At 43.8% G+C, this 25436-nt stretch overlaps 1 protein-coding gene across 1 annotated transcript in view; it reads right to left on the reverse strand.

Annotated features, from left to right (window-relative positions):
- Positions 1 to 3807: 3807 nt before the first annotated feature.
- Positions 3808 to 25436, reverse strand: part of GLS (glutaminase) — a 67441-nt gene continuing 45812 nt past the window's right edge. The window contains exons 15-18 of the mRNA XM_080620823.1: positions 8451 to 8512; positions 7471 to 7547; positions 7278 to 7341; positions 3808 to 7073 (exon numbers count right to left, since the gene is read on the reverse strand). Coding sequence (XP_080476949.1) covers positions 6917 to 7073; positions 7278 to 7341; positions 7471 to 7547; positions 8451 to 8512 — 360 coding nt within the window. The 3' untranslated portion in view covers positions 3808 to 6916. The remainder of the gene's footprint in view (positions 7074 to 7277; positions 7342 to 7470; positions 7548 to 8450; positions 8513 to 25436) is intronic.

Consider the following 25436-nt stretch of genomic DNA (forward strand, 5'->3'; position numbering starts at 1 on the left):
TGCCTTTGACTCTAGTTCATACTGAAGGTCTAGCATGTCCGGTACAGCAGCACTCAATGGTGGTGTGACTTCATTCAGGCCACGATAGTCTACTGTTAGTCTCCACTCTCCGTTAGACTTTCGCACTGGCCATATGGGGCTATTAAAGGGTGAACGAGTCCTGCTGATCACTCCCTGACTCTCCAGACTACGGATCAGCTTATGGATGGGAATCAGGGAGTCTCGATTGGTGCGATATTGCCGCCGGTGCACTGTTGCGGTCGCGATTGGCACTTGTTGTTCTTCGACCTTCAGCAACCCCACAACAGAAGGATCCTCTGAGAGACCAGGCAAGGTGGACAGCTGCTCATTTTCCTCAGTCTCCAAAGCAGCAATACCAAAAGCCCATCGGTACCCTTTTGGGTCTTTGAAGTACCCTCTCCTGAGGTAATCTATGCCGAGGATGCATGGAGCCTCTGGACCAGTCACAATGGGGTGCTTTTGCCATTTCCTTCCAGTCAGGCTGATCTCAGCCTCCAGTACAGTCAACTCTTGGGATCCTCCTGTCACTCCAGAGATATAGATGGGTTCCACCCCTTGACAGCTTGACGGCATCAGGATACACTGTGCACCGGTATCTACGAGAGCTTTATACTTCTGTGGGACTGATGTGCCAGGCCATCTGACCCACACAGTCCAGTAAATCCGATTGTCCCCTACCGCCACCTGGCTGGAGGCAGGGTCCCTCTAACAGTCATCACAACGTTGGACACCTAAGTCGTATTGAAAGGGATTATTCTTCGTTATCATAGGAGCTGGAGTAAAATCAGCTCTTCCGCTCCATCTGGGAACCTGCTCACCAGAGACTGAAGCCGCAGCTCTCATGGGATGATTAGTCTTGACCCTTGTTCCTATTTTCAATTCATGCACCCGTTCCTCCAAAGCTGAAGTAGGTTTTCCATCCCACTTCGTCATGTCTTCTCCATGATCCCGCAGGTAAAACCATAGGGTGGCCCGTGGTGTTTGCCTTCTATATCTTCTGTCTCGAACAATAGGACGTCTTTTGTTAACAGCTGAGACGTGTGTTGGTACACGTGAGGAGCTGGATAAATCAGATAGATCGTCCCTCAATTGTTTGACATCCTGGGACAGTTTTTCCACAGCTGAGATGATGGAAGGGGTGAGATTGTCTTCGAACTCTCGGAGTTTATGAATCATTTCATCCACTGTTGGTGTTACTATGTCACCCCAGGTTACTGTTGCCAATGAATGGGCATACGATGACGGTGCATTCCGTGTAAGTTTTCGCCACATGGGTCGTGTACATTCGACTTCATCTGGGTCTATGGGTATATCTCCGTTATTCGGTTTGATGTGATAAATCATCTCTACGATGGCTGATTCCCTCAGAGACTGGATGCCTTTGTCTAAAGTAGTCCACTTGGCCGAACGACTCGTAACATCGTCCTTGTATGGAAACCTTTCTTTCACAGCTGCCAAGAGCCGCCTCCAAAGACTGAGGGACTTTTTCTCTCTTGCAATTGCTTTGTCAATTCCCCCTTCTCTAGCAAGTGATCCCAGCTGCTTGGCTTCCGTACCTCCTAGTTCGTGACCATCGGCCCCATTGTCCCAGCATCGGAGCAACCAGGTGATGATGTGCTCCCCTGGTTGACGGGTAAAATCTTTTCGCATATTCCGTAGCTCGGTTGAGGTCCGAGGTCGAGAAGTCACCTCTTCTTCTTCTTCGTCATGTGATGATGACTCCTGACCAGATGCTGTCCTGAGTGGTGAATACATTGTTTCTTCATCTCGCTTCACCCTTCTTGCCTCTTTTTTGCTTTTTCTCTTGCGTAGAGGGGCAATCGATATTGGTACGAATTGGTCCTCTGGTTTAGCTGCAGTCATCACTGTGGTTTGAGTAGCAACAGTACTTGTCGCTGGGGGTGGTGTAGCTGCTGTGGTTGGAGCTGGGGTAGCTGCACTGTCTGTTGCAGTCGAAGTTTGAGTAGTGGCTGTACTTGTCACTGGGGTAGCTGCACTGTCTGTTGCAGTCGAAGTTTGAGTAGTGGCTGTACTTGTCGCTGGGGGTGGTGTAGCTGCTGTGCTCGGAGCTGGAGTAGCTGCGCTGTCTGTTGCTTCGCCCTCAGATCCAGGGACATTTTTTCCCTTTTGAAGGTGCTGGATAGCGTTGAACAAGGCCCGGTAAGCATAGGCCAAGCCCCAGCACGTTGACATGATTTGTCCCTCTCTGGTATGACCAGGATGACAACACACCTCATTTAAGTGTTTTACTAATTCTTCTGGATTTTGCACTTGTTCGGTGGTGAAATTCCAAAACACTGGAGGGGCCCACTGACCTAGATACTTGCCCATACTATCCCACACACCCTGCCACTCATGGCTGTCCAACCTCGGGGAAAATCTCTCGGTCCCCCTAATTTGTCGTCTAACCCCAGACAAGACCCAAACCCGACTCTGCTTAACTCTTGAGATCAGACGTAATGGTTGTGGACAAAACACACTCTGTATGCGTGCCAACATAGTGACCCCCATCACAATCAGCAAACAGGTCTCAACAATATTAAAAGGCCACTCAAAAATTTCAAAACTCTCAAACGATGCTGTAAACGGTCTGGGAGGGGCACTGGGAAGGTAAAAGAATGTCTCCTTCATAGGTTGACCACCCAGGAAGGAGAAAAAAGATGTATAGTTGCTAAGCATTTGTATTATATACCTCCCAAAGTATAAAGGTGGTGACCACACTGGGAACACAAGCCAGATCAGTTTCATGATCAATCCTTCTATTGTATTACAAGTCATTGCCACAAAATACAACGAGACAACAACCTTAGCCCAAGCCCCACACTTGAAAAACACCAACACAGCAAATACCGGCTCTAAGTAACCTACGGCATATTGAGACTGTGAGATCAAAAACAACAACTTTGAGAGCCAATAAATCAGCATTGTGACGAGTGACTATTAATCTAAAACACTGAATGCTTATCACAAATACGATTAGACACACTCCGGTCAGATCTGTCGTTATCTCAACCCTTCGTGCCCCACGTTGGGCGCCAAAAAGAACTGTCGTGGTTTAAGCCCCGGCTGTAAATTAGAACCACGCAGTCTACTTCCCCCCCCCACTCCCCAGAGGGATGGGGAGGAGAATCGAAAGAATGTAACTCCCACGGGTTGAGATAAGAACAGTCCAGTAACTCAGGTATAACACAAATCACTACTGCCGCCACCAATAACAACAATGATAAGAGAAATAACAAGGGAAGAAAATATGATACCGCTCGCCGGAAAAGAGCCCGACCGAAAGGAGGACGTGCCCTTCCGGGTAGCTCCCAGTTACATCCCTGGGCATGACGTGCTGTGGTATGGAATACCTCTTTGGCTAGTTTGGGTCAGGCGTCCTGTCCCTGCTTCCTCCCGGCCCCTCCTCCTCCCTGGCAGAGCATGAGACTCACAAAGTCCTTGGTCAGTCTAAACATCACTGTTATCAGCTCTTCCCAGGCCAAAAGTCAAAACCACAGCGCTGCACCAGCTACTAAGAAGGAGAAAAACTGACTGCTACTGCTGAACCCAGGACAATCCCTTTAACAAAAAGCAACCAGTGAAAGGACATAGGGAAACAAAGCAAAACTAGATCAGATAAACTCATTCTGACTTCCTGTAAGCCTTGCACAACAGAAATGGCCAAAGAAGGTTTTCCTGGACAGCCTTCCCCATGACGGAAGGCTTTATTTCAACATCGGCCGCACAGATAGACCAGTGAAACCCACCACAACCATCATCTTGGTATTTCCATTTATTATGCTGTAAAAAGCAACACTATCTGGATTTTATTTCTTAAAATAAATAACTTTCATTTTCAGAACCAGTACAGCTCAAGTTTAGATTCATTCATGGGAAACTGCTAGAAATACATTCATCACTGTCTATTCCCCACAATACTGAATCTAAGAGTCAAGATCAGCCCCGTCAGTTACAATGACCAGAAGTACACTGCCAATAAGTATAGTCACTGATAGTCCAGCTCCGAAGCAAAAAAATCTGGTACAATACGTTTTGTTCACAAAGAGAGGCCTAATTAATGCTAAGACTATCACAATATTTCTGAGCACAAAGCATTAAGTTAGCTTGACGATTTTAGGTTGTGATACAGAAGAAACATACATGACATAAAAACAAAGGAGTGGGGGAATCCTCTTTGGAGCATAAGGAAGTCAGCGGTTGATAAGATAACCAAAAGCTGTTTACAATAAAATCTACATGTCAGTGTCATGAATGCTAAACAGCCAAACCAATGTACTGCATCTACTGATATTTATAAATATAACGCCATGTCTAAATAGCTGCATCTCTGAATTGGACATTACAAAATAATCCATCTTCTCACAATGAGAAAATACTAGAACTAACCAGCAAAAATGCACTGAAGCAAGGACCGGCTAAAAGCACTCAGTATGATTCAGAAAAGCATGAAGTTTAGGGACAGCCATGATCCTTAAATGTTAACCCAGTTAAAAACCTTCTTTTGGGTTGGTTTGGTTTTTAATACACATGTATTCTGTAATATACCTCTATTTTAAAAATGCCAGTTCAAGCAATGCAAGTTTCAGTTAAATAAAGCTGAATCAGGTATTTTTCTGAGAAGCTAAAGGATGTGTCTTAATAGGAAATAAAATGTGGAAGAAGTCAGATTAGCACTGAGACAAGGAATACTTCACTAGAATCCATCTGAAAATATTCCTCTACACTGAATTTGACAGAGAAAACATGCTGGGATTTAGTTCAGGGTGCAGCAGGGCAGACGCCTTGTGCTACTCTATGACGGATGTGGCTCAAAGAGCCAGAGGCCATTTCGTGTAGTTCTCGGTTAGAAGTGGGGTGGCTGTGATACAGGATGTGGAAAGAATGGGTTAAAAGCCTTCAGAAAAATAGCTGATCTCCAGGAAAAAAAAAGGAGAAAAAAACCCCCAAAAACCCAGCTTAAGAACAGTAAGATTGATGAGAAGTGTTTGATAACCATACCAGTCAGCTTCAAAATGCTATGTTGGGCCTTTAGACTTTGAGACTCTTCCAAGATTCCACCATCATGAGGACAGTCGCTGCTCGTGATGAGTATCAAGCACTTTTCCCTGCCGGGAGGCAGTATGGCATATACCAACCAGAGCCTGTACAGGAACGCGAGAGGATTTACTCTCAGCCACGCTAACCTGCTGGGTCACTCTGGAGAAGTTACTTCTCTCTATGCCTTAGTGTACTCATTTGCAACAGGAGGATAATGTGGTTCAGAACATCTCTATAAAGTGCTTGGGCCATTCCAGAAAGGATTTGGGCATTATTTCAGGCGGATTTTGGTGCCTCAACACATAAAATTTTGACTTTGAGATCTACTGCTGGCTTGTACACTATGTGCTAGAATAAAAACAGCCGCACACACAACTCTCAAACACAATCTCCTTTTCCATGTGCTAAACGATTCTTGCCTATAATTCTTGTGCTAAAACTCTTGCCTATGTGCACACCTGTGGTGGTTTGTGAATATCCAGCTCTTCAGTGACTGCTCACTTCAGAGGTTCCGTGCCACGGTTATCAGCAGAAGCAACTGCACGTCGGATAGGGAACAAGTAACATACTCCTGCAAACAACAAGTATCTGCAGCAACGTTTCCCATGATGGGGCACATGCTGAGCTGGCTTCAGTGGCAAGGCAGGAGGTGCCACCATTCACCACAAAAGGCATCACCTGCTTGTGCTCCTGATGCTGAACAACGTGTTCTGCACCAGCGGAACCCCACTGGTGCAATACCCTGCTCCCTGGTTGATGGTAGTGCAAGAAGAGAACATACCCAAACATTTGGCTTATCTCCTGCTCTGCTCACGCTTTGATTAGCTCTATGCTCGTTAAAGCTGTTTGACTCTGTCCGTGTTCCTTATCGCAAGCCTAAAGTAAGTCCGATCTACATGCAATATTTGGTTCGGTATTTTGCCTTTCACGTATTTCCATACCCCTCTCTGGTTCCTGGTGCAAGCACCAAGAACAGCACACATGAGCCCCACTGCGGGGTTCTGCAGCTTGCCAAGGCTTGCTGTAGTGCAAAGGTACCTGCTAGGAACACAACTGCATAGAGTGGAAGCACCCGCTTTCCCCAGTGACAGGGGAAGTACTTTAGCAGCTGAACATGGAGAGAGAGGAGGGAGGCGAGACAAAGGGAACTGAAAGAAACTCTTCCGAAACAAAAACCTCACTAAACACTCTTTGATGCCCCATTCCCCTATGCCATTTGGTCAAAAAAACCTTAAAACAAATTCCGTGACAAGACTACCTAAGAACAAGTCTAGACCATTGACAACTCATCTATATACTCTGTTGATATTTATATTATGTAAACAAGGTGGACTTTTTTACTTAGGTTTATTTTCCCAGCGGTAAGTGCAGATCCTAACTTAACACACCCAGCCTAAATCTACATCAGCATCCTCAGCTTGTGAAAAACCTCACTGACGCTCAGACCTGACAGCACTCTGGCTCACCTTGGCCATACTGGAAACAGAGGCTATAGGAAACAAAAACTCAGCAGAAGAAATCCTGACCACAGACTAGAGTTCACACAGAACACAAAAATAAATTAAGTAGTGCACAGTAAAGCCAACAACAGCTAAATATTTTTATACATCGATTATATGCAGCATGAGGTAATATTGCTCACATTATGGAGGGAGATTCTTAGTTGGTTTTGTTTCTTTAGAGAGAGATTGGATTTGTCCTGTGCGTATAGAAACTCCTTGTAACATAACACTGAAGTAACAGAGACTTCTGTAAAATATATACCACTGTCAGATAGAAACACACACGCTCTTCATTACTTATGTATACCACAATTAAATAGGTGACTTGATTCTTAGGACCTAGCTGAAGATGATTATAGTAAGCCATCTAGATTTTTATGAACCGTTCGGTTCTCCTTCCCGTTGTTGGAATCCTCTGATGGCGTGTATTGGACCTGATATTCTTGAAGAATTTTGAACACATCGTGGTGTCCGAAATGTAAAGCTTCGTCCATAGGAGTGTTATTCCACCTACAAGAAGGAGCACAGCATTTCCAAGATCAGCACCTAAGCACAGAGCCAAAAGCACCAACAATCTAGTCCTTTACATACTGTGCTAGTAATTCTGAATACATTCCCATCTGACCTGACAGACACTTCTCCTCAGGGGTGCTAAAGCACCTCAGAGAGATGCTATCAGTGTTCTTCCTCCAAACTTTCAATAAGATCACTCACCTGTCTTTGGGGAAAGGATTCACTTTGCATGCTTCCAATAGGAATTTAACAACATCCACGTGTCCTGTAAGAAAAACAGGCTTGTGAGCGTATATACAAAGTTTTTAAAAGCAGGTACGCATATAGAGCGAAGATAACGCAAGCTGATGATGCTCCATTAACAGACAGCAAACAAGGTCCGAGGAGACGTTACCTTCTGCAGCTGCTACATGCAGGGCTGTTCGTGAGTCGTAGTCTCTTTGTTCCATATCCATTCCTGACAGAGCAAATCTAGAAAAATAAACATATATTACAAAAAAAGAGTCTTACATAACTAAAACAAGCTACAGAACTAGCATGGAACAATACAACAATGGAACTTCCACTGCAAGAGGACATCAGCGGTATCAAGAGCCCATCCTACCTTCAGTTATAAAGAAAGGGGTCCTGACTGCTTTGGCTTTACCTTTCCGTTCTCTAGTTGTTAAAAAGAAACGTAAAGTGTCTTTACAGGAAACTTCATAGTTAATGTATCTGGTTTAAAGTCTTACATGGACAAGCTAACCCATACAAGGCAAAGTACTTTTATGCCACCTGAGGAAATCCAGGGAGGGCTCCCCAGTCTGAAAACCCCAAATCTAGAGTTATGCTATTGGCAGGGTTCTTTCATCACACTACAGTGCTCTGGGACAGCAGAGCTAAACTATACGTGGTTTTCCATCCACTAGCTATATTTAGGTATATCCTAGCAGAATTAATACATTCATTTAGTCTTTTACCACCATTACTTTAAACGTTGCCAGATTCCATTCCAGATTTACAAAGCAAAGCCAGTTTTTCTAAGCTCTACAACAGCAATGCCTGAATCCTTGCGCCAATTTCAGAACTGAATTATAAAGCAGGCGAGAGCATAGCTAGGGTTTTCTGCCATGACGGCAAAAAACATGGTTAAGGAAACATATTTCACCGTGATCCAAAGAAACATAAAGCAATGGGGCTGCAGCATAGCATGAGGATACCTCTGCGATGGTTTCAGTTGAGTTTGGTTGGTTGGCGTTTGGGTGAACATAGTCAGCCTCCAGCAGAGCTGAGATGTTCCCAACATAGACACAGGGCATATGCATATCCATAAACAATAACAGCAGGTACCAAACAAGCAGCATTCCTATTCCCAACCCCACACTGATTTTTTACCTCCGGAGTGCAGACACATCCCCGGTGTAGGCAGCAAACAGCAGATTTATCACAGACTTCACCTACAAAGAGAGATGAGATCCTGTTTATTTAGCTTCTTTCCTCAAAAAGAAAACTGATGGAAAACCCAGAAAACTCCAGCGTGGCCAGAGTTGATCCAGTGCTTATGAACTCGTTAATCTGATCTTGGCCGCATTTTGCAGTATAGTGTTAAACACCAGGAGAATTCGTTTCAGCTTGCTTTGCTACCAGTGCTTTCAGGTCTGTCTTTCCAAGGTTGAAGTCATAAGGACAATAAAAGAACCATAAAACGTGCATTTTTACCCTGCTGTGGTAAAAAGTATGAGCCTTGCCGTATGAACAAACCAGATTTCACTCTGATTACCCGATGATACCGAATGGCAAAGACAGTGTCACTTTGCATAATGCAAAAAAGCACAAATAACTCGTAAGACAAACCCATTCCAGAAAATAAACTGGGTTTGGGCTTTTAGGAGGGTTTTTTGTTTTGATTTTTGTGTGTGGGTTTGTTTTTCCAGAGAAGACTCCTAATGCTAGACAAAATCTGTGTTCGCAGACAAGAAGAATGGCACTGGGCTTGCTTTATATTACAGATTTTCTTTACAAACATCTAACACAGAGGCTTTCTTCAAATAAACCATTTAGAGCTGCTGCAAAAACAGCAAGGTTTTGAGGCAGATAGAAGCAGAATCTTCCTAGATCAAGTAACACGGGTAAAGTCTCAGGCAAAGCAGTGTCTTTTCCAGCTGTATTAATTACTCTAATAAGAAATGCCACTGTTCAGCTACCCCAACTTTGTCTCACGCACATTTTTAACACATCTTTGCTGTACCAACTCCGCAAGTTTTAAGAACCCAAACTGACAAAAAGAGATGGTTTTAAGCATCCCACATTAGCATCTTTCATAAACAGACACAGCCACTTCTAGGCACCATTTCACAGTCATTTCCAGTCAACTTCCCAAATGCTGCACTACTTGTCGAGCCTGCAAAGTTCTGTCGCTGGTACGAGCCAAGTAACAGAGATAAAGGAGAAAACTGATGCTGCGTTGACCTTCTACAACAAGGAGGAGAAACAAAGCAAGAATCACGACCCACAAACAAGCCTCCTACAGACTTCTGCAGAAACACTGGCATATCTTCACAGGGCCACAGATGAGCCAACATCTGCGTCTCCTGTAAACCCAAGCCGAGGAACTGCTTGGTATCCTTTACACCTCAAATGTGCACTGACGCAAAGAGGGACTGAAGCAAAAGGAGATGGAGGCACAAAGGCCGGGATGGATACACAGGGAGGACACGGAGCCACTCTCTCTGGTATCCACAAACTCCTGCAGCTCCTTTCCAGCTTGCACTCCGAGGCTCCTCAGGCTTACCAGCCCTGCACAGCGAGTGTGAGACCTGCTGGGCAGGATCCGCAGGTCTCCATCCCTCCTCAGGAGGCTCAGTATCCCCCAGGAGGCTCCTAAACCTGACTGGCTCCCAAGGCTGGGCCCTGGGCTCTATCTCAGCACTGACCCAAAAGCACCCGCATCACCTTTAACTGCGGCAACCCTGACATCATGCCCCAGACCCGCCCCCCCAACAAGCACTGCAGAGGACAGGTCTGGAGCAATTCCGCTCCTCTTATGGAGATCATTTTAGTTTCAAGCTTCTGAAAAAGACAAACCCAAACCCAGTGACAACACTACAGCACGTCAGCATGGGCTTTGCTCTGGATGCAGAATCAGCCATCCCTGCCTGAGCTCACTCACCCCTATGGCCGTTCTCCCCCCGACACAGGCAGCTCCCTCCAGGCTGCCCCTGCCTTCTCCCAACCCCTGGCTCAGCACAGGAGTTACAGGAACAAACCATTACAAGCCCCATTCAGGGCTGCTGTGTCTCATCCTTTCTGTGGCAAACTTCTGTGGCTGGGATGCGGAGACTTCCATCACCAAGGCTGGTTAAGGGCAGCAAATACCCAACAGTGCTCTCATTAGGCTTCAGTAGAAGATACCACACTTGCACCAAAATATTAAAGCCTCCTAAAAGAATGTACATCTTTTACAGCCATTGGGCTGCAAACTGTATTTACACACAGGCATGAAAGGGGAATTTAGTCTGATCATCTCTAGGTTTCACCAATATGATTCAGGAGCTCTCCTTGCTGAGAAAGAAGGTGAGCATCGCTCTACTGCTGGTGCCATGCAGACAGGACAGGGCTGGTTGCGCTCAGACATTGCAGGTTCTTCAGGTGCTGAACACTGATCCTTTTCAGGATCGAGGATGTGCAAAGGACATTCTGTCTTTAATAAAAAGCCATTTCAGAGGTAAATGATAATTTTGGCTGGGCTCCCTTACGTTTCTGGGAAATGCAAATCTGTATTAAAATAACAACATAAAAATAACACACATTCCTTCCTCACACAAAATAACCTTCAAGTGCAGCTGGGGCCAAGAATCCCCCTGGATTCCACTGAGCATTTTGCTAACAGGACATTTTCATTTCCTAGAACGATGTGACAGAAGTGCAGTCTGGAGATTCCTGAGGCTTTCTAACACAATAACCTTGGGCCAGATCTCCCAGCAATCTGGGAAACGTTAAAGCGTAAATGTAAAATCCAAGGTCACATTTGATGAAACTGAACTTCTTGACAGATCAAAAGGAAATGCAAGTCCAGACAGAAAGAAAAAACATAAATCTCTGCTTCTTTAGTTCAGAAAAGAAAAATTGAGAGGAAATACGACTGCCCTCTGTGTAACAGTAAAGGTAATGGGATACAAAAGGCAGGACACAAACAGATTTAGGAGGACAATTATTAGCAGAATAATTATCCAAAACTGGTCAGGAATGAACTCAAGCTGGAAAGAAAAGCAGACAGAGTTCAGACACATCATAGCTGAAACAACCCCCACAGGGCTACCTGCCCGTGCTTCAAGTGAGACTTCAGTGATTTTATGGGAGACTTAGGCTGGATTTGCTAGCAATACAACACACTCCAACTCTGTAACTGCACCCTGCCCTACCAACAGCATAGTTATTTTTCGGCCAGCACGTATTCTATAAGAAACAAAATTAAACTGCTCAAAAGGCAGCAGGAAGAGCAAAGATGGACGTAAAAAGTGAATTCAAGAATAAAATTTAAAAATTTTAAAATTTAAAAATAAAAAATTTAAAAATCCACTCTGAATTCAAAGGAAGAAGATACAGTTTCCATCAACTGTCTCTAGAATATCTCTTCTTTTTCAAGAGAATGTTAACCTAAGCAGCAGATAAATTAAACCATGATGTAAGAGGCTATTTACACTGAGAAAGTTATCATTTGAAAACAACTTGCTGCCAGAAGCTTTATAACTGCATCAAGTCCCACCTGGGCTGCCATGAAGTCACACACAATCAAGGCTTCAAAAGCGCAAGTAAAAGTTCTCTACCCCCAAACTCGCAGCCCACCAGCCCAAAATAACAGATCCATTGCAAAAATCAGGAGCCAAAGAAACTCAGAGTGGGAGCAGCAAACATATGACTGTGTTTTGGGGCTCTCTACTGTAGAGGAGGAAAAAACAAGATCGAAGACAACAAATGAGCTGTATCCATTTAAACTAAGTAGGGCGCAAGAGACAAGGCAACTCATTTAAGTGTTTAGGGACTGCCATGGGGTTTCTCACCAAGTGGTTCCTTATCTTCTATATGCCACATTCAGTGCTGGTGTTTCTGTTAACTGTACTGATGAACACAGGTTTTCCCTCATCTTCAGAAGCAAGAACCAAAAGTTTACCTTCGACCTAACAGCCATAAATTACAGTTTTCTACCACGCTGAATTCCTTAACTATGAAAGTTTAGTAACAGGATAAGGGATGTGGTCCCTTTGCTATAGATGAGTTGGATCAAGCATTACCAAACAGCTATACAGTAGTATCAAACCCAGAGCAAAAACTGTTCCATCTTTTGTCAAATGGGAAATAACCTGCAAGCACCATGCCAGAGGAACTTAACAGCTCTCTTGTTGTTGTGCCAGAAATGCACAGCGCTACTCACTCAACTATGATGAAACCCTCTGTACAACACTCTTTCCCAAGTGCTGGGCATAATCCTTGTTATCCAAAGTGGTGAAACCAGCAAGGAAAGCTTTTCCTCAGGGATATCTGCATCACTCAACACTCAGATCAGAAGTCCCAGACCACACACACCTTGTACTTTCACCTTCAGGGTAGGTGCTAGAGGTCTCAGGCTCAGCTGGATGAAGCCATGATGGACTCAAGCTAATGCTGGCAACTGTCCTGCTTCACGCTGGAAGTGGCCAAATGACCATGACCTCCGGAGGTCCTTTCCAACAAACAGCTCTGTGAGTCCATGGGCAAGAACGTGAGCAGCACAAGAAATCAAAACCAAAACTGCTGTTGCTGAAGAAGCGAGGTCAAGTTAGAGGAAGGCAACACTCGGAGTTCGGACCAGCAGGAAGCCACAGACAGCTCCGATAAACATATGCAAGGTAAAAGGAAAAAGAAGTAAAACACTCAACCCAAACCCCAAACCAAGTGAGATACAGCACTGAAAGATAGAAAGGATAACTCAATGTTACAGTGACTCCTAGCCCAAAGCTCTCATACTGCAGTTATTTTAAGTATCTCCTGAGCCTGACTGTGCTAGAAGTCTCAAACTACTCTCCTTCAAGCAGCAGGATTGCGGTGGGAAGCCAACTGCACAGGAATGGAAGAAGAGCAGCAAAACATGCTCGTCACCCTGGTGTTTCAGGAAGCACGTGCCCAGCAAGTGCATCGCTGTCCCCCATTTCTCTGTGAACACATTATCGAAGTACTCTGGTAGGACACAATAGTCTTTGGGTTTCGGTTCTCAGGGTACCAACCTGAAAACCCCAGTGAAAATATCAGTTTAACTTCAGCATTAATGTGCTGAGGTTACTTATCACAAGCGAAATTTCAATACATTAATTGATCTGAAAGGCTTGACTGGTACGTGGGAACAGCCTTGGTGGAGTATTTGTAACCAATCAGTCTTTCCTAGCTGAGCTGCACACCCAAATCCAGCCCACACAAGATGACCTACTTCAATAGTCTCAGTCTCCGGATGGCTAACAGCCCATACAAGGCTGAGATGAGACTCATTTCTCTCAACACAGACCGGTTCAGAGGACTTTAAATGTACAAGAACAGAACATGTATCACTGCCTACTCTACTGCTATCAACACAAGATCTCTTCAAACACTTCACAAGAGAACCAGCTGCTCTCATTAACAGCACTAGAATGGGAAACTGAGGCCCAGAGATGAAACTGAACTGTTGGGGTCCTGCTGCGAACAAACAGCAACCTGGCACCTTCTGCCCACTGGCTCAGATGCTTCAGTGTTGCTATAAAACAACCAAACCTTAAGCAGGAACCAAACCCAAGCAAGCTGACCCTGCCAGCCCATGCTCTGTACCTTCCCACGTGTCCCTTCTGCTACAGGGCCATCCATCCTGCACTGCTACCACTGCCATGGCTCCAGCGAGCCACTGCTCTGTATGCTGCTTGGGTCAGGAGAGGGAGAATCCAGACAGCTGTGCACGCAAAGAACACAAATCCTTCAGAAAAATTAATTTAGCTTAGAGCAGGACTAATTCCATGGGAAGCTCTTGGCTAAAAAGGTCACGGAATCTGGATTTTAATTTCCTACCGTGTCCCACTTCCTGGGAGAGCTCACACGCAATTCCTTTGAAAACATCACAGAATTTACAGCCTAAAAAAGGATTAACTCCAACTTTTCTGTTTCTCCAGGTGGCGAACAAATACAGTGGAGCACAACAGTTTACAGGCAGTGCTGCTAAAGGTAATGCAAACAGGAATAAACAAACAACCGCCCCTAATCTTTCCAGTGCGCTTTCCATAATGTTTAGGGACTACACCACAGGTTAGCAGTCAGAAAAGATATTCAAAATACTGGAGAAAACAGGCTGTTTGAATGCATATTGTTTCTCAAGAACTTTGCCATATTGAACTTTACCATGCACCAGACCCAGTGTGCCAACAGGCTCAAATACAACAAGGGGAGGTAAAAAAGAGATAGTAGAGCTAGTTCAGATAAAAAGCCACCACTCTCTTATGTCTTATGTTTTTGTGCTTACATTGGGATGCAGTGTTTCCTTTTGGGAACCTTGTTCTCCTTGCTAAATGGCTTGAAGAGCGGTTTTAAACATTCCCCAGCACAGCACAGAGGCGTGGAGATAAATCGGGATATAAGCTTCAGCTCTTGCAGCTCAGGACTTTCCTAATGACAAGCAACCATCATACTGATGCCAGGTTCTGATGCCCTGAGATCTCAGCGCAGGTCCCAGATAAGCAGGAGTCTTGGCGCACAACACCCCACCACCCAGACCCTGACAAATGCTTCCAGCGGCAGGAGAGGTGGAATACCCACTCAAGTGGGAATGAAGTTCTGCAGCACTTCATCAGTGCACAAGGCACCAGAGAAACGAGACTGACTTGTCTGGATGTGTCTGAGGCACAGCTCTCCACACCACTAAAACCTCCCAATGCTGCAGCACACACAGTCTGCATTTACGATACCGTGGCTATCTTCCTTCGGCACCAGCACCGACAGCCAAGGATGATGGAGCACAATTTGCTTCTCATATAAATAATGTGAGAAGCCGGTCCAAAATTATTCTTCACTGAGGGTGGTGAGGGTTGCCCAGAGAAGCTGTGGCTGCCCCATCCCTGACAGTGTTCAAGGCCAGGTTGGACACAGGGGCTTGGAGCAACCTGCTCTAGTGGAAGGGGTCCCTGTCCGTGGCAAGGGGTTGGAGCTGGGTGAGGTTTAAAGTCCCTTCCTACCCAAACTATCCTATGATTCTATGGTGATTCTATCCTATTCCAAACCTGCAGATCCTGGCAGCACACTGTGACAAGAAGGAGAAAGACAAGAGCACCAAGTGCTCAGTAACTTCTCTTACACGGTCTCCCCTCTGCCACTCCATTTGGCAGCTGGGTCATACTGATGCAGTGGACACACGAGTGAGGGCCCTGCTTGCCAAGAGACCTTGAGGTGCTCCTGCACCCACAGCCACAGCCGCTGCTGTGCGCGCTGAGCTCGCGCACCCATTGTTATCAGCACATGGCATCACTAATCCAGCTCAGTGCCGGATTAATGCTGAAAGGCAGAAAATAGATTTTTAAGCCATCCAAGGTGCGTGTTTGTCCAGTGAACAAGGATTAACGTTTCATACTGGGAAGAAACCACCTGCTATAAACTCTTCCTGTTCTCCTGACCTGTGCGAATGACCAAGTACCAACAAGCAAGGCAGGAGCACAGAGTTTACATGAGACAAAAGGGTTTGCACGGAGTAATAAAAGCTCCAAAATCAACCAAAATTCAACTTCACTGTCACTGCTCTGCTACTTTTCCTAAAGATGATCTCCTGATGACGGTCACCTGAGTATGCAGCAAAAAGCAATCACATTCCTGCCGCTCTGCAGAAAAACTGCAGCTTTTCAGAAACTTATCAAAAGGAAAAAAATTCCTGAAATCCAAGACGCCAACATAAATTCTGGAACAGCAGCGGTGACCTATATAAACAAACAGAGGAAGTCAATCTAGAGCACAAATTAAACAACTCAGTCAACCCAGTTCTTCACACTGAACCTATAATTCAGCCACACTGAAGCACAGCCCATTGGTTACTTTCTCCCTCCATGTAAGGTTTCAAAATAGAATCGAAAAGAACCAGAAGCCAAACCTGCCCACAATGAATTTTGAAGCTTCAACTTCGAAATTAAACCTAGAATGCAAATAATCCCTGAAAGGACAAAAATAAACCAGGGATGAATCTCAGAGTGTCAGTAAATAGGACCACTTACTTCAAAGCAATTGCCCACTTTTTGTATTCACAATTAACATGCAGTAAGCTGGCATCTGCTCTCCAGGATCTGCTAACAAGGCAGATCCATTTCTTGTTCAGGACTTTCTCCCCCCACACACCTCTTTAGCCTATTTTCCACACTACCGATCCTTGTTTTTTCACGCAGTTTGAGGAAGGTGCAAAAATAACTCTAGAATCTGCAAATATTTACCCTCGTGTGTTGGGGAAAAAATAAATCACCTTTCAAGTCCAGAGGAGACAGCCACAGTTTGCCTTTAAAACTATTCCTCACCATGAAGGTAAGCTGTATTTTGTAGGGAAAGAAAACTTAACTGTAAGTCAGTATCTCTGCAACTGAGCTGCTGCTTTGTAGCCCATGAAATAAAGCAACGGTTACTACTTAAGTAGTTAGTACTTAACGGTTACTACTTAAGGGCAAAACGTTTACTTTTAACAGTAAAAACTATGACTGAACTGTAAAGAAGTATCTAAGCAAAACAGCATGAGTTTGTCAAAAGCACTTAAGCATTACTCTACCCTCCCACCGAAGTCTCTTAGAGCTTTTAAAACAGCCAGTTTTCAGTCTGGCACAAACAGATCTCTAACATCCAGCATATCTGAAGAACTGATACTGGTATTCAGATGTCCATGGTGCGCTGGAGGAGTGCAGGCGTACCAGCTCTCAGCAGAGATCTCCCAGTACAGTTAAGCATCACCTCCACAGCTGAGATGCAAACACCATACTTACGCCATGTCCCACCCCAGTGCCAGCATCCTGCCAGGATACAACACCCAAACCTACGTGCTGTGCTTTATTCACCCAATCCCAGACTAGTTTAGGTGCCACCCAGGCAAGGGCCAGCTCTGAAGCATCCCTGAGAGGGTGCCTGGGGAGGTTCTGCCCCCGAGTACTTGTAAGGATGGGCAGTGGATGAAGGCACTCTCAGCAGCCTCTGCATTAAGCCACAAAACTACCTGATTCTAAGCTATGTAAGGCAATTTCTCTGACTTTCCGAAGCATGCAAAAGTAAGTCTTTCAGCTTGAGTAAAAGTGATCCAGACCCCACCTGGCTCTACAGCAACCTAACGCCAACTACCTCTAACACAGCCTCTTGCTCCAACTTTAAACTGACACAAGGATAGTAACAAGTTTATAAAGCCGGAATTCCTTGGGAAAATCTCTGTTCCCATTATAGGATAAGTAATGAGAGGATATGTGAATAAATTAATGCATACACGTACACACACTAATGACACAGAGAAATACTTGAAAACACAAACAAGGCTAGCTGTTCCATAAAACTTCCATTTCATCTTCAGGACTCTCTCCCCCCCCCCCCTTTAGCCTATTTTCCGCACTACTGGGCCTTGTTTCCTCACGCAGTTTGAGGAACCTGCAAATGTTTACTCTTCCGTGCTTTGAAACTAACTCAGAAACAAGATCCTGCCATTTTTTCACCGCAGTCCATTTTGTGACACCTCAACTATCATTTCTTCTCCTCTAGGTGGTGCAAGCTCCTCCTCACAACCCGGGACAGAGGATGCTGATGATACCCAGCTCCTTCGGTTTTACGAGCTGCGGGTGCTTGCACTTATTTTTGGAGCCAAAGCTGCAACAGTGACTTTCAAACTACCACGGAGTTTATTTCTGGAGTCTCTCTGGTGGAATTAGCTTGAAATGCCACTTGCACAGCAATTACCCACATAGCTTGTGCTGCTGGGGAGAAAACTAAGACTCATAAAACATTTATTCCTCGGTAACTGCCTTAGTTCTCAGCAGCCATGTTCAAACACCATCTGTGTATACACTGAAAGCTGCATGTCCCATGCAAGTTACATCTAAACTGCAGCCACACAAGAGGCTGTGTTTTCACATGAATGCACCTAAAGTAGCTTCAAACCAACTCCACTGCAATAGCTGCAAAAACCTCAAGCAAGCCAGTGAGCCAGGTATTTATTGCCCTGGGTTCATAGAGGAGCTTCCCTGTCTCCCTGTGGCCATATCAGATGGCAGTACAGCACTAACAGCTTCCAGTGTGGCATCACTTAGATGCATTAACTGCATTTATGACTGCAAGACCTGTTACAGTGCTCTGTAAAACTACATACAGACCCTTACTGCGTCTGGATAGTTGAGCTGATCAAACAGAAACACAAGGAACACGTTGTTTTAGGTAATATTCCTGCTTTTTCGTGAATTTACACTTTATTAAAAATGATACAATGTGCTGGATCATTTTCTACGTTGAAAGGGTTTTTTGACCTTTAAAGTACTGATCAATGGCAGATCAGGACGGTGTCAGGCAGCAGCTGCTAAAAGCAGCTAAGCAGGTTATGGGAAATGAACTGATGCCCGGTTAGCAGGCAGCAAGTAAGGGCATGAGAAAGAAGGGCATGAGAGAACTCCCAGAGAATTTCCAGAGAAGAGAATTCAAAAGGCTAGCACTGCAGCTACCACCTCTGCCCTCAGCATCAGAGCGCACTTTGGATAGAGCGAGAAGGCGGCAGGGAAAGTTACGGGACAGGTACTTTTGCTAACAAACAGATCAATTCAGCAGGAAAACTATGTGATCCTGAGATTTATCTTTTTTGAATCAAGGATCAAGCTGGGGAAAATCCCAGTAGGATTTTACATGTCTTATTGCAATTCAGCTTTTAGAACTGTTTCAAATCCAAATTCAATCTTTCAGAATGAAGCTGGTCATTTTCTTCTTCTGACTTCGTACATTTCTGAATTGGCTTGTACACACTGACGAAAGAGACTTCTATGATCCTAAAAGTGTCTGTTTAAATCTGAGAACAGAGCAAGGAGTACTGACTAAGTTCAATTCAGACACAGCAGCACTAACGTACAAACACGCTTGTACTGATAGCTCAATCTTAGTACTTGTTGCAGAAGCTGTGTATGTAGCTGAATATAAGAAACATTTAATTAAATCAAATATATACATTGACGATTTCTCTCAACACCAGGAAAAAAGCAAAAGCAAAATAAAAAAAATAGAAATCATAAATTCCTTCCTTCAACCTACGAACAACTGTTAACCTCCTTTCCTGGAAAACACATAGGCTGAAGTCACAAAAGGCAAAGGGCAGCCTTCCTGCAGTTGAAGGCTGAGCAGAGATGGTTCCCCTCTCACTCACTACTCACCTACTGGTTTCAAATGGATTTCGACTATTCATACTTCCTTCAGAACCAAACCTTTTAGAGATGGCTCAGAAAGTTTAGAATGCTAGATTATGCCACCCAAAATTGCAAAACAATGCCTCATTTTGGTCTTTCAGGTGCCTTCCTCCCTTCCAACCCTAACCATCCTATGATTTTACAGTAAACAGCATTTCTTCTCTGCCTGAAGTCCTTTTTGTAGGAAAACTTTAAATTACTCTAGGTATTTAAAAGCATCTAAAAATGATACTTCCTACAAACTAGCCCAGTACCCTGTTTGCGCACCTTTTCTGGTCTGTTACTGTGCTATTTTGCCTAAAATGTTAAAAGCCTAAAAAGTTCAGAGGAAGCAGTAATTGGGAGCAAAAGGTACTTTTTATTTCAATCACCTCTGGAGCCATGAAAGACCAGAATTCACCTCTTCCAATATAAACCTCTTGCTCATAGGCGGCCATCAAGCGGACACGTATTTCTGGAAAGAGTATCTCTCACTTGCATTCCTCAAAACAACATCTCTCTAGCTGTGAAAAGGCTCATTAATCTTAAATACTAACAGGCAGGAGATGCAAGATCTTCAAAGGGTCAAACAAACATCCTTTTAACTCAGACGGGAAAAAAAGCAAGAATCATAGACAGGACTGAGCTCAGTTCTACAACTGACTGCATACTCAGATCATTACATTTAATTCTCAGAATTTTAAGTGATAAAGGAGATTTAGTATCTTGCAAATGAAGCTTAAAATACTATACATTTCCAATATAGCTTTTGAATCCATAAGTAATAGCCTACTTTATAACATGTTTGGTTTAGCTCAAGTGCCTGAAAGACAGTAACAACAGCACTGAACTGTCCTTGAAGATGTCAAGCTACAGAAGTAGAGCCCTAATTTCATCACAACAAACACTGTGAATTTGCAGTGACTTATTATTTATAGTTACAGCTATCGATTAATTCTGAAGTACTAGCAAGCTGACTGTTAGAATTACAGATAAGACTACTGAATTAAAACAAATTGAGTTACACGACTTAACAAAATGTTTACCAGATTAAGAGAAACATCTACTTACCTTCAGGAACTGAGATTCTTTCAAAAAGACCATGCCCATCTAATTCCATTCCTGAGATGCGCAAACCCCAAGGGGTGAGCCAAGGCTGTTTTGCCCAGTCATGTTTCTAAGCTCACACACTCCCACCCCGGCCTCCCCCAGCGGAGGCAGAAGAATCGATCCGTCATCAGTACTGACTCCAGAGGTGGACAGTGGGTCACATGAACCAAAGTTTAGTTGAACCCCTGCATACAAGCTTTTCCCACAGGAATCGGGGCATTCAAACTAATACTAAGCTAGAAAACCTTACATAATATTGTGAGAACATTCAGGCTGCATGGATGAGGCAGCTTCTCCCGTCCTGTACAGAGGCAGGGGGAACTCAGCACGACAGCAGGAAACACTGTGGTAGGACCACTGCATGACTGGTTTGTCTTTCCCCCTCCTAACAGATAGGACCATCATTAAACATGAACTGCTTCAAGGGGTACACAGAAAACCCACACAAGTCAGAGCTTAAGATTAAGAGCCACTGCCTCCATTAGTATCAGACTGCAAGATTCCAGGAACAGAAACCTTTGTAGCTGGAAGACAATTCCTGCAAAAAAGCCTCAAGATTCCCTTATACACAACTATGATACACAGTATTAAGAACAGGTACTACGACGGACACAGCTGATATCACTCTGTCACAGATAGCCCTGAAAAACTGATAGATGGTCCTAAATTCTTCAACACTGGAGGTCTTCAGTAACTAATGAAGCTTCATCAGGGATTAGATGATGATGTACTGACTAGAGAGCTTCCTCCCTCATGCACATGCGTGTTCAGACAAATAGACAAGTCTGGCAGATGAGCAGCTTATCTCAAGTGCTCCTCACTGACAATTACTTTCAGATGTGTTATCCTTTGTTTTATACCTATGAACTTTGCTTTGGGGATGATTATGTTGACTTCAAAAGGTTTGAATACTGGGAAGAGGAGAGTAACTTGAGTATCAAAACTGCCCTGACTAGATTACAATTAGCATGGTCACGCTTGGTTCCACCTGCTGTTTCTGATTTCTTCTGGTATAAATGAATTAACACACGTTTTACTCTTGGAGACAACAGAATTAGGCATATTACTGACAAGACTCCCCAAAAAGATGAAGATTTAATGATCTTTCACCAGACTGAAGACCTAAAGTTGGCTGATTCCACTTAAAAAAAACCCGAACAAAACCACGAGACTCAAATTTCATGAACATTAATCAACTCATAAATCACACCAGCAAGCAAAATAAAACCTAATAAGGAAAACCGAGTAAGAGTAACTGCAGTCAATCAGGCAGTTCCAGAGAACCATGACTTAACAAGAGGAAGTAACAGAAAAATCCAACCTGGCTCCTGTTCTGATGATGTTACTGCTGTGCTGTTTGCCATGAAAGGCATGACAAAGGAATAGGAGGTAGACAAATTATTTCAACAAAAAGCTTTACTAGATCAAGTGGAACATTTAAGGCATAGAGAGGCATAACAACTTTCCACCCTCCGAGACAGAAGATGGAGAGCTGGCTAATTTTCAAGTTTAGGTGGTCTGCATTTGCCATCAGTAGCTCGGATGGGAATGTATGAATCTTGCTGCCATGTTTAAAGCATCAAGCTTACATGGAAGGAAATGAATGATCCTCTCAAAGGCTTTAACTTACTCTGCTGTCAAACTTTTCCAGCACTCCTTATCACAATGAAATAATGTTTTGTCAGTAAATTATGATGACTGCTAGCTCCAAAAGGGTAGAATAATAATTCTTGCAGTAAGTAAACCATAAAAGGAATCTTAGGGTCATCACCATCTCCTGATATACGCTTTGGTAGTTCCTATTCAGTCCTTTTTCATGGGCTAACCCATGCAAACAATTCTGTAAGAAAAAGCATATAGAATACATACAGAAACCTTAGCAGTGGGAATGAGGACTGACTAGTTAACTCTGGATGCAGGAAAACAAAACCCAAGAGCCTTTGAAGTAGTGGATACAGACATTACTTACACTGCAAGATTTGGAAGATTTGGAACCAAAGGACTGGATCAACACTAATCACACAAATAAAGCAGAACAGATGGGTGCTTTAGCGACACTAGTTGTATTAAGCTGATAGGACAAAAGAATGTCTGCCTTTCCAAGGCCCTATTGACTACAACCGATATACACACAACCCAGTACAGCAGTGCTCCCGCTTCCCTGGCTATAGGTATTTCACAATTTATGGACAACAGTTTACTCCTAACTGTGGGACCTGGAGCTGGAATTATTCCCCAAATAGAGGAGGATGTTCTCAAAAGATATTTCCTGGAACTTTGCTAGCAAGAGACTGACTATACCCTACAGGCTGACAGGAGATTAGGGGAAATCTTACCAGAAATTCGTACTCTATTCTTGCTGGGAGGGTTGTTTCTAAACTATTAGGAACAAGCTTCTAGAATATTTAGACTATTTATTCAGTATCTACTTTTGTTGCATCAGATATATTCATTAGCTTAAACAGATGTTCTGCCTCCATGGTTTTATCTCTAGATTGTATTATTCCCCATCAGCCTTTGGTATATGGGGTAAAATATACTCAGCTGTTTTCGCTGCTTTTCCATGTCCTCATTCCCAACTCTTAACTCTTTTTTGCAGCGGCATAGGTGGGGTTATGTTGAACATGCTTGATCTGAACAGTTTAGTCTCAGAGAGAGGGGACATTTTCATTAGTTGTCTTGCAATAACTAGATGCTGGAGAAGCTTCATAATCCTTTAAAAGTGTGAAATGCACTTCCCATACAGAAAGCCTAAGCTGCGCATAAAAGCAAAACCTCATCTATCAGGCCAAAAGGCAGATATTGAATGAATTCCTGAACAAACAATAAAGCTGCCTGCCTCAAGGAAAAAGCTGGACTAGTGAATGACATCAACAGGAAGCAAGCAACATTATCTCTTCCTATCACTCGTGTTCTCAGTTCATTGTTTTGATAAGCGCTCTGGATCACAAGGGGTCCTAATAGTAACATGCTGTCCCTCAGCAAATAACATACTTCTATGTTTGCACTTAGCCTGTCACGCTTTAGTAGAAAAATAAAAAGGGAAGCTGGCCTTTTCAAATCCTTAAATCACTCTGTTTTCAGTGATATAAAGAGCATAAAAAAAATTAGGATCCAGGAGAAAAATACAGCAGGAGGTGAAAATGTTAGTTATTACTGACCAAAAGCCATTTTTAGCTACACCGCTTCTAGGACTCCCTGAAGGCCATTAGATTTCCACATGACTGTAAGCTCATCACGCACAGTGAAAAGATGGGAGTCATCATCCCAAGCTGCAGAAAGGGAAAATTCCAACTGGAGGTTAGCGAAAAAGATTCTTTGATGGAAGTGGTAAAGCCCTGGGAACGTTACCCAGGGAGATTACAGAAACCCCATCCTTGGGGGTGTTCAACACTTGACCGGCAAAGTCCCTGAGCAACATGATCTAACCGACTAGATCCTGCTGTAAGCATGAGGTTGGAGTAGATGATTTCTGGAGATCCCTTCCAAGCTCTACGATCTTATGGTTTCATTCTTAGGCTGATGATAGTCAGTAGAACCTCCTGCAGTGGGTCATGTGATTGCACCAGGTGAAGTACAACTGATGTAAGACAGCGTATGAAGGTAAAACACCAATTTGCAGCGTGCACAAGAATCTTGCAATAACATCTGAATATTTCAAATTCTGCATACCAGCTCTTTGGCAACCAAAGTAAAAGGCCTCATTAACAACAGCACTTTGCTACTGAAGACCATTCCAAAGAAAACAACAGATATTTGTTGACTGTATCAGCAAAACAATTACTTCAAATTTCCAGAATATTAAACAATGTAAAAGTAAGAACCAAGTTCAAGCAATTTCACTGAAAAATCATGCCGGATTAACAGAAGGGCAAATATGGGGTGGGATGAGAGGGCACGTCAGACTTTATTCCAAGTCTGACCAAATAACAATGAAACGAATGCACACTGACCTCTAAGGGGAGAAGCACTACCTGCTGCCCAAAATTTACAGAATAATAGTGCTACTTAACTGATGAACATCCGCTGTAACTGATCAGATAAAGGGGTCAAAGGAAATCTGGAAGGAAGATATGCAGAAGACAGCTTTTGCCTTCTGCAAGCATAACTGGTATCAGGAAAGCATGCAGATGACAGCACGGAAAGCACCAGCTATGTGCCAGCTGGGTCAAAACCAGAGCAGAGCAGCAGCTAACACAGGAAGCGTTACTTCACAAGAGATCTACTCCCTCACATGCCCGCTGCATAAATGAAATACATGAAAGTACGGCTGGGGCTGGAACATTTTTGAGGGCAGAAAAGCATTCAGAATTATCTCCTTTTCCACTTGTCCTTCCTCCAACCCTGTTTTCCTCATCAGCCTTAGTGCAGAGGTGTCAAAATGCCTGTTATTCTCTCAACATGCACACACGCCTGTCTCTTCCTTTTGGAAAATCTGCATGGTCCAGTTAACTAACAGCCTTGCTCTAGCTCTAGATCCTGCATCCATGTCAGCTTCATTACCCAAGTAAGCTCTGTTTAAACTAGTTCAACCGGTGGGAGAAAACAAGCAAGCAAACAAAACCATCACATGAAAAAAACCCTCCCAAACCCCCACAGAAACACACCAACAAGCTTGCCACCACCACACTTCTGCCATCCTAAATTCTATTGTAGGCCTTTATCTAGTTAAACTGCAGCTTCAGATGTAACCATTACGCTTCTGCTACGCGCAGAAGAAATGCATGTGAATTCTGCGAATTAACTGAACTGTAGGTCTTGAAAGAGAAACCACAACCAACTTCCAAATTGCAAGTGTTCAAGTGATAACAACATCTGCATAAAGCAATATTAAATACTAGTAATAATGTAACTTCTA

The sequence above is a fragment of the Psittacula echo genome (assembly GCF_963264785.1).
Source record: "Psittacula echo genome assembly, chromosome: 6".
Lineage (NCBI taxonomy): Eukaryota > Metazoa > Chordata > Aves > Psittaciformes > Psittacidae > Psittacula > Psittacula echo.